We start from the raw sequence: 10,466 nt of genomic DNA, 5'->3' as shown, positions 1-10,466 counted from the left end.
AATTTGATAACAGACAAACTATAGTTGAACATGTCACAAAGCACATTAAATCACAAATTAAGACAAATCCCAAAGATCTCTCACCATCTCTCCCAGTCCCCAAGATGTTAGTGACACTGCAAGTCACCAAGTTTGATTAAATTTTCACATGGGATTCCAAAGCTTGACTTTTGAACATCTGGCTTTGAAATTCTATCAAAGCTGTTCTGTCATGGACTGCTTATAGCTGGGTAGTTCAGTCTCGTCTCCTGGGCTGCACTCTTTCAGATTCTAGACACTGTACTCCAGCATCTACTGACAGACACAATTCCATCTTTTCCACAGACTGCTGCCTTCACCAAACTAGTTCTACCCTGGCTTTCTCTGAATCTAATCTTGCTCAGCTGCTTGAAGCAAACACTGCCTTTGGGCTTCTATCACCCTACCCTCTGCTGCACTGGATTAGTCACAGGTCACAGGCTTCTTCCAAGATTCACATGGCTCCATGCCTTTTTCTGAGCCCTAGACCCAGTATTTCACTGGACCGACTGGCTCGTAGGACGTCTAAGCTGTTTTAAGATCCTTGGACTTCATTCTAATCCCACCTGCAAAGACCCAAGGATTTCGGCTAGCTCCTCAGCAGGACATCTTCTGCATGGAGCCTATTCCTTTGTTCCTCATTCTCTCACTCTAGCTTTCTTACTAACTTTAAATGACTCTACATTGTACTGCATTTCTGTGACCTTTGAACTGTTCTGGGCAACCAGTTGAAAACCTCGTAACAAGCTCTTGCCCCATTGCTAAACAAAAATCAAATGTAACCAATAATGGGACTCGAAAATCAATGTTATTGATTGCCGGCTTACACAGTACAGCTGTATATAGGAGAAAAAATGGATTTCATGACACAATTTGCAACATTAAACAGGGATTCTGCCCTTTGAAAGAAAGAGTACTTTGCATTGATGCAGCATGTTCCATGACCTCATGATAAAGTTTTATTATGAATGATGTATTTCTGAAGTGTAACTATTCTTGCCAAGTGCGAAATGCAACAGCCATTTCATGTATAACGTGGTCCTTCAGTCAGACTGAAAATAATTGTCTGATGTCAAGGTGAAAGGGGAAGGATTTAAATTGGACCTAAGGGGCAACTTTTTCACAGGCTGGGCAATACGCGTACATAGTAAGCTGACAGTAGAAGTAGTGGATTCTGATACAATTAAAACAGTAAAAAGCATCTGGTTGTGTAGATGAATAGGAAGAGTTTAAAGAGATATGGGGCAAATGTTGGTAAATGGGACTAAATTTATTCAGGATGTCTGGTCAGCATGTACGAGTTGGACTGAAGAGTCTGTTTCCATGCTGCACATGTCTATGATTCTATCAACAATTAATTAATTAATCATCATAACTGGCTTTGTGATACAGCCTGAGGTCTAAGCATTGGTTAGAATACTGGGGAAGACTTCTAAACCAGCATTCTCAAAAAAAACACCATGAATCATTTACATTCCCTTGAGATAGCTGGCATAACTTCAATTTAACACCTCATCCAAAGACATGACTTTAACAGCACCAAACCTCTGCAGTGTTTTTCTTTAGGACATAAATGCTCAATCTTCATTATCACAGTTTAGGCCACAGCTAGTATAACGTGTCCATGTTTGACACCACACTTTTGAATGGCTAAGCTGACGAGAGAACACAGTGAAAGTTTTTACCTCTGGCTGAGGAAATTTAGTAATGTGGGAATGCGGCGAAGATCGGGAGGAGATTTAATAATGTCCAGAGTTATGAGGGGCATTGAGGAGAGTCAATAAAGAGAAATGGTTTCTACTGGCAACTAGCTCAGCAACTAGGGCAGACAGGAGACATGGATTTTTTATTCATTAACTTATCCAAATGTCTTTTACATGTTGTACCCGCATCCACCATTTCCTCTGGAAGTTCATTCCACACAGGACCCCTTCTTGTGTAAACAAATTGGCCCTTGTGTCTTTTTAAAAATCTTTTGCCTCTCACCTTAAAAATATGCCCCTTGGTCTTGAAACCTCCCACCCTAGGGACAAGACATTGGCAAATCCACTTATCCACACCCCTGATTTAATTAATCTCTGCAAGGTCACCCTTTAACCTCCTGAGCTCCAGTGAAAAAAGACCCAGCCTATTCAGCCTCTCCTTGTATCTCAAACTTTGCATTCCTGGCAGCATTTCTGGGAAATCTCTTCTGACCCCTCTCCAGCTTAATAATATCCTCCCGATAACATGACTCAAAAAAGAGTCATTACAGATCCGATGGGTTGGTTGGCTGTGCTGTAAGATTTCCTGGTTCTGGTCGATTTACACAACTATTTCCAAATAATAAAACAACTGCTGTATTTTTCTGAGCGAGACATTTCCGATGGTAAGTGGCTGGTCCGGACCGAATGGGAAAGCTGCTGTTGCTTTAAATGCTGACAGACTGTATACACTCACTGAGAAAATGCAGGCTGTGGGAATGTGACAGGAGATAAACACATGGTGAACCATACACACACACACACACACACACACACACACACACACGTACACGCATCATAAAAAGTCAGAGATGAACAAATACATCAGATCCCGTGCAGGCAGGGAGGGAAGCAAGAAACGCTAAAAGCCCTGCTCTTCCACAGGCAGGTGAAAGCTCTGTTTAGAGGCATGTTGTGTCTGCTGGATCTCACGCCTTAGTTTCACCCCGAATGGTCAATCATCTGGCTGAGAGGTAAAATCCTATTGAGTTTCATGTGCCACCTCTTAATGCATCTGAAGAACTGCCACAATCATTAAGACTTGGAATTGGGATTTGTGAAAATTAATACTAGATTGAAATTGATCCATGTAGATTTAACACACTGGTATTTGAATACTTCGACCATTGAGCTTGCTTTCAGGAGTTACAAAGAAAAGTGACTGAGTGAGAGGGAGGCAAGCAAATGAAAAATAGAAGAGTCGGCAGGGGGAGAGAGAGAGAGAGAGAGAGAGAGAGAGAGCGAGAGAGAGAGAGAACTGGAGAAAACGTGAAGGACAGAGAGCTAAGTAAGGAAGGGAATTACACTTTGGGAGCTTGAGACAAAGGGACAAAATTAAAAATAGAAATAGGGAGGGATATAAAAAGCAAAAAAGTGTGAAAGAGATAAAGAGGAAAGAGGAAAGCAATGAGGGAAAAGGAAACAGGAAAGATTGAATGAATAAAAGAGTGCAAAAAGACTTTGGAGCGTGTGTGAGAAAAAGAAATGGACAGAAAGTGAGAGAAAGAGGAGAGGGAGGTAAAGAGGGTATGAGAGCAGAGGGAATTAATGTGAGGAGAAACAGGTGGAAGGTGGAGGAAGTGAGAGAGTGAAGATATTATGAGACTTCACTGACAATCTTTTGAGCAGCGAATGCCATCAGTTGGCTCTGCCTAGGTACTCTTGCGAATCACTGCAGTACACCTGGGAGTTTGAAAATGTCCCAGATCTTAACTCCAGGAGGTTATCAGTACCATTAGAAAAAGTGCAGGAGAGAGGAAGTGGGTGGCCGAAAGATAGGACAGGATGAAGACAAAGGCAGGGCAGAAGCATACCAATTCAATAGTTCTTGAAAACCAATTACCAGGTTTGAATACTAGAGAGGTTGATGGCACCTTAGAGAAATGCAAGGGGAATTAAACCCCCAGCACTGAGAGAGATTTGACTGGATATAATGGGAAAGGAAAGAGTAGCAATGCAGTATTACTAGGGATTTGATAATTAATTGACATAGAGAGGTGTTTTTGTAACGGCAAATGTGTTTTCTCAGTGATGTGCTACCTTCGTAACTGAGCAAGTGCAGGACATTTTGTAAGTGGAAGAACAAACAGCTGGCAGTGAGAGTTTCTGGAGCTTGGGAAAAAATTGTAAAAATGGTACTTTGACAGCAGTAATCTCAGGATTACTCCCAGTGAAGTGTAGAGGTGAAGTGAGGAGAGGGAAATACATGGAGGGAGCGGTAATGCAGGAAGGAAGTTTTCAGATTGCTGGGACATTGGGAAGAGGGCAGTTGTATAATTTGTACATTTTGAATTTGCATTTGACAAAGACCAATGCTCTTGCAGACAGATGAACTCATACTGTCGGTGACAGTTTAAACTAATTTAATTGGAAAATTCAAGAGATGAGTAGCAATGAGATCAGAGGACAGAAAAACATAATCAGCAGTAAAACTAGAAACATCCCCCAAAATCACAGGGACAAGATTGAGGGGAATTACAAATGTGATGGAGCAAACATGTATGTATGTACATTAATACACCAATTATAACTAATAAGGGTTGTTGTGGATTTGCAGGCATAAGGGGTCGCAAGATAATTCCATTGATGGAGACATGTATCAAACAAAGCCAGGAAAAGTCCACATTGGTTCTCATCAGGAAATGACAGACAAATTGGATGGGAGAATGGCAGTTTTAGGAGAGAATCAATCTGGTGGGTTGACTTGAAAACAGAAGGGGAGCTGCTATATTGCTGGGCGATTTTGTTTATAGACCTCAAAAAAATGAGAAGGAGACAGATGAGCAAATGCGTTGAAAAACTTTAGTCGTGTGCCACAAAACAAGAGACTTTAATGACCCATACATAGACCAGAATAGAATTTTGTCAAGCACTGGGGACAGACTAACCAGAAAATTACAGAAAGTTGCGGCAATGAGATCAGAGGACAGGAAATTTTATTAAAGCAGTAAAATTAGAAATATTCCTCCAAAATCTCACAGGGTCCAGTTTGAGGGCTGTGACAAATTCAGACTGAAACTGGGAAATGATGTAGGCCACTTAAGTTGCAGTAAGATGGTCCTAGCTGACAGTGACCACCCCAACATTCAGCTTAAAGTAATTATGAAGAGGGATGTTAAAAGATCGAAAGTTAAAGATGCACAACTGGGAAATGCTTAATTTCTCTGCATTAAAGGTGGAACTAAGCACAGGTTGGATTGGAAAAAGTCAGTCTTATGGGAAACAATAACTGATGGTGGGCTCTTAGGGAAGAAATAGTTCAGGAATAAATTAAACATGTAATTTCAAAGAGCAACCGTAGACCAATCAAAGCTACTATGGACTGGAGGACAAAGGAATTAAAAGTTTCAGTAGAACAAAGTAAGCAGTTGACAAATGACAGGAATAAGATTCAGTCATTAACCTGGCAGAGTACGAAACTACACAAGGGGAGAGAAGTTGTGAGAAATGATTAAAATGTTTTCTAAGGATAGAAAGTGGTCAACTCAGGCCAAAGTGTTATAGACCAAAGAGAAATCTGCACATAGGGGTAGAAGATGAGGTTAAAGTGTAAAGTTTATCCATTGCAGCTGTCATCACACAAGAAGTGGAAGATTTGATGGTTAAATTTAAAGAGGAGAGGAGTAGTATGGATAACAATAGGCTAGAAAAGGCACACTATAAAGATAAGCATTACTAAAAGTTGTTAAGTCAGCTGATCCAGATGGAATGCAGCTAGGTTGCTGAGCAAACGGTTGCAACAAAGTCACAGTGTTATAGTGGCCAACAGCACAGAAAAAGGTCTTTTGGCCCATTGCACCCGTACCAGTCAAAAACAACCATCTAACTATTCTATTTCCATTTTTCAGCACTTGGTCAATAACCTCGCATGCCCTGGCATCACAAGTACACATCTAAATACTTCTTCAGTGTTATGAGGTTTTCTGTCTTTACCATCCTTACAGACAGTGAGTTCCAGATTCCCACTACTCACTAGGTGAGAAAATGTTTCCTCACATCCCCTCTTCAGCCCCCTTAGGGCTGTTTAGTCAGACTCACTGATCGGGTTTAAATATTACATTGAGCTATGGCTTCTACAGAGGAGAGACTCTATACTTTCGGCTCTGTGCTCTCCTTGACCTGCCAGGACCCAATGTTGGCAGAGACTGAAAAAAAATCTCCGAACCTATCAATTCAAAAATGAAACTTTTCAAATCTCCCCTTCCCCTCATTTTCAGCTTTCTGAGCTAAGAGACACGATGGGCCAAAGTGCCCCTTCTGTTCTGTTCTGTGCCAAGTCTAATTTTTTTTTTGCTGACAGGATTGTGAAGGAAGATGAGCTCTTTGCAGAAGTTGTCACTCACCCTCCAGCACTCCCAGTCTGCCTCCTCCCTCCTTCCATTGGCCACCCCTCCTAGAGATAATGCCCTACATCTGTGGAGACAGAAGGATGGTGTCCTACCCTCAGAGGTAAGTGGGCAAATCCACCTCAATGCGTTCATTTTCAGATTCTGCCCCTCAATGTGTCAGTCGTGGCTAGTTTCGGGATATAAAAGGAAAGTGGTTTATTGACAATAAAAACCAAAGGAACCGTCGATGCTGTAAATCAGAAATGAAAACAGAAGTTGCTGGAAAAGCTCAGCTGGTCTGGCAGCGTCTGTGGAGAGAAATCAGAGTTAACGTTTCAGGTTGACCCTACCTCAGAACTTGGTTAGCTGATAATAATTGGTCCTGTATTTTCCTGAACTGGTTTTAATTATAAGAGTATTGGAGAAAAATTATCTCGGGTACTTTTATCTCACTTTGCCCTGTTTTTCCTCTTCTGCAGTTTTTCACCTCTCCCAGGAGAGGAGTTAGCTGTAGGTCTTGGGGAGGTGGTAGGGTGGAGGGAGGTGGATTTGGGGGAACCAGGTGACCGATATTAGAAAGAGTCCAGCCATGATCCTCTGGTCAGTAACTCATTTCCTTCTGTCCGTGTTTAATGAATGTGTAGGTGAGTCTCAGATGTAAGCTGTGATGAAATTATGAACTCTGAGATCATGTGCTAGGAGGTTGGAATTTGTACATTCTGTAACCTTTGCATCATGTCCAATAAATTTTATTTAACAATAACCTCTGGACTGGGGTTATATGAAAAAAGGGGCAGTACGGTGGCTCAGTGGTTAGCACTGCTGCCTCACAGCGCCAGGGACCCGGGTTCGATTCCAGCCTCAGTCTGTGTGGAGTTTGCACATTCTCTCTGTGCCTGTGTGGGTTTCCTCCGGGTGCTCCGGTTTCCTCCTACAGGCTAGGTGAATTGGCCATCCTGAATTGTCCGTAGTGTTTAGGGATGTGTAGATTAGGCAGATGGGTCTGGGTGGGATGCTCTGAGGGTTGGTGTGGACGTGTTGGGCCAAAGAGCCTGTTTCCACCCTGAAGGGACTCTATGATCTATGAATCCCTGTGAGAACATGATGCAGCCGTTTGTTGCGCATTTTGATATGTTCTCTGGGTTGGATCCTGTTTAAAGCGATTGGAATGTAACATGTTAAAACTGAAACTCATCATAGAGATCAGTGTGGATACATCCAACATGGTAGCCTAAGTGGCAAGCTGTGGCACAAAATGCTGAATGGACTTGTATCAAAGAAAGTGCCGTCTGGTAGGGACACGAGAACACAAAGTAACGAAGTATAGGGATGCAGCAATGGGAATGATGGAAGGCAGCATCACTGATTATTTTCCAGTTCCTTAAAACTCTAACTGAACTTTTAACTCTAATGAATGTTTTTGTATGCAAAACAAACAGGATTTCTTAACATGAGTCAAGGCAATTTGGATCTGGGTTCACCTGCCATCACATGTAAAAACACTAAAAAATCATGAATGGATACATTTTCATCTGAGTTGCCATGTGCTGGGTTGAGTCTTCTCAACGTCAATGCTGATTGATCTGTACAGCCTTTGGGATGGTTCTAAATCAGAACAGGCCCTGGAGGTGTGATTCTGGGGTCTAACTATAGCATTTAGTCTCATTTAATATCCATGAGTCTCTGTCATGCTCTAATTAGTAACAGGTCTACCCTGTGAAGCAGGCTAAATGGAGAGATTGTCATCCTTCAGTAATGTTTATGTCCCAAAGATGCAACTGTAGGTCCACAGCTATAGGCAACGAGAGAGGCACTTTATAAAAGATGAGTGGATTGGGGATCACAGCACTGGGAGAGCTTGCTCTGGATCCCATTGTCAATGGTGAAGCTGCCTCAAAGGGTACTCCTGGTGCACACAGCTCATTGCTCAGAAACTTGCACTCTGCTGACTTGCAAAGTAAGAGCCAGTCGGGGTGGCTGAGGTTCAGGAAAGCTATTTGCCTCCCCTCCTGTGGACATCCTCTCTAGGAGGCTGGGATCTGTGCTGATTGTCCACACCAGCCTCCTGCTGAGCAGGGCTTCCCTTCAGCACTCTCGGAGAAGTGGAGAATCTTTATGAACTTGCTCCATTCTGCAGGCCACTGAGCAATAACCTCTACACTTCTGCAGCCCTGTAGAAAGAAACAGTTGAAAGAAAGGGACAATGTACATTTCTGTAGCACTTTGCATGCTCATAGGACACCGTGCACCCCCACCCTCCCAATCCAGAGGCACTGTATAGCCAATGAAGTAATTCTGAAGTGCAGTCTCTGTTATTCTTTAGGAAGTGAGGCATTTAAATAGTTCACAAGCACTAGATCATTTGTTTCAGTGATAATGACTGAGGACAAATATTGACCTCAACACCAGGGGAAACACTCTCTTTTCTCCCATCCTTCTTTGAATAAAGCTGTGAGACACCCATTTGAGAAGACGGGCAGGACCTCAACTGAACGCCTCATTGAAAAGCAGCTTCTCCAGCAGTTAGTGCCCCCTCAGTACTGCACTGAAGTAACAGGCTAGACTTACAGCTCCACGTGTCTGGAGTGAGGTATGTGTGATATTACTGAGCTACACTTGATGCTATACCAGCCCATTTCATGGTCTTCTTCACCTCTCTTCAATTTTATTTTGTAGGTCTCATTCAGTGAGCAGCAGCCTGGACTGATGAAAGGTTTCGTTCTCCCGAGGTGAGAGTTTTCAGTTCTGGCTACAGTGTTACCCTTGTACCTGAAGTAGGGTAGTTCACATCCATGGAATGTGGAGCCCACGTTGGGTATAAGCAAAGGAGAGTGTGTGCTTGGTGAGAAATTGGAGACATTAATCAGTGTGGTGTCATCAAATCAATGTCAGAACAGGTCCGAGCTCAACAGCAGAAGAGGAGCAGAATGACATTGAAGCAATGGCTGGAAACAGGATAAAAGCAAAACTTTCCCCTTCTCCCTTATTGGGAATGCCTCATTGTCAGTCTCAACTCACTGAGCAGAAACCAACAGCCTTACAGCCAATGAAAACATCTACAGGCGTTCCTCACCAATTCCTTTGGCTTCCTTACCTGTCTTTGCCTGTGTGGAGATAGGCTGTTCACCTTTTAAAGAAATTATCAGACGCATGAGATACTTTCTGAGCAATTTTGATTCAGAGATTATATTGTTATGACCATCGTAGAGACTGATAACTTTATAAAGGGATATGAATCACCTTGGTTAGTGATGAACAGAATCAGAGAAATGGCAGATGGAGCTTAATCCAGACAAGTGCAAGGTGGTGTGTTTTGGAAGATCTAATTCTGTTGTGAATTATACAGTAAGTGGCAGAACCTTTAAGCATATTGACATATAGAGGGATCTGGGCACACAGGACCACTGATCCCTGAAAGTGGGAACACAGATGGATAAGATGGTCAACTAGGCATTCAGCACGCTCACCTTCATTGAATATATTGGTTAACAAAAGTTATATTACAGCTGTGCTAAACTTTAGTTTTGCCACATTTCGAATATTGTGTGCAGTTCTGGTCGCCACACTACCAGAAGGATGTGGATGCTTTGGAGAAGGTTCAGAGAAAGTTTACCAGCATGTTGCTTGGCCTGAAGGGTTTTAGTGACGAGAAGTTGGATAAACTCAGATTGTTTTCACTGGAAAGATGGAGGCAGATGGGATGACCTGATAGAGATCTACAAATTAATGAGAGGCATAGATAGGGTGGATAGTCAGAGGCTTTTTCCCAGGGTGGAAAGGCCAGTTACAAGAGGGCAGATGTTTAAGGTGAGAAGAAGAGAGTTTAGGGGTGAAGTGTTGGGAAGGTGGTGGGTGGCTGGAATGCACTGTGATTGGAGGTGGTGGAAGCAAGCATATCAGCAACATTTAAGGCGTATCTTGATAGACCCATGAAAGTGAGTCAAACAGAGGGATAGAAACCCTGCATGGGCATTAGGCAGTAAGTCTAATAAGGATTAAGAATTGGTGCAGGCTTGGTGGGCCAGAGGGCCTGTTCCTGTGCTATATTGTATTGTAAAAATTTGACATTGAGACTTTACGGTAGTAAACAAATTGAAATTGACATAGACTGAACATAATTTAATGAGCAAAAAACACAGCAAACGAAAGAAAAGATATTTTCCAATAGCCAATTAAAACAACCAAAATACTTTACACAGTATTCACAGCAGAAACTTAGCTATGATGATTTCTACTCCTTGCTGAATACTTGAGCCTGGGTCTCTGCCACACCAGCATGTGTTTATCAGTGTGGAATTGCATGGACCTCCTGATGAGGAGATTGCTGGTGGGGTGGCGTTTAATCATATGACAGCATGCTGGATGTGGGCCTTCCTAC

General features: G+C 42.5%; 1 protein-coding gene across 1 annotated transcript in view; it reads left to right on the top strand.

Annotated features, from left to right (window-relative positions):
* Window positions 1-2,636: 2,636 nt before the first annotated feature.
* Window positions 2,637-10,466, top strand: part of LOC125462933 (inositol 1,4,5-triphosphate receptor associated 1-like) — a 68,595-nt gene continuing 60,765 nt past the window's right edge. Inside the window, exons 1-3 of the mRNA XM_048553447.2 lie at window positions 2,637-2,734; window positions 6,061-6,209; window positions 8,765-8,817. Coding sequence (XP_048409404.1) covers window positions 6,075-6,209; window positions 8,765-8,817 — 188 coding nt within the window. The 5' untranslated portion in view covers window positions 2,637-2,734; window positions 6,061-6,074. The remainder of the gene's footprint in view (window positions 2,735-6,060; window positions 6,210-8,764; window positions 8,818-10,466) is intronic.

This window comes from Stegostoma tigrinum, chromosome 21, assembly GCF_030684315.1.
Source record: "Stegostoma tigrinum isolate sSteTig4 chromosome 21, sSteTig4.hap1, whole genome shotgun sequence".
Classification (NCBI taxonomy): Eukaryota; Metazoa; Chordata; class Chondrichthyes; order Orectolobiformes; family Stegostomatidae; genus Stegostoma; species Stegostoma tigrinum.
This window is presented reverse-complemented; position numbering and strand designations above follow the sequence as displayed.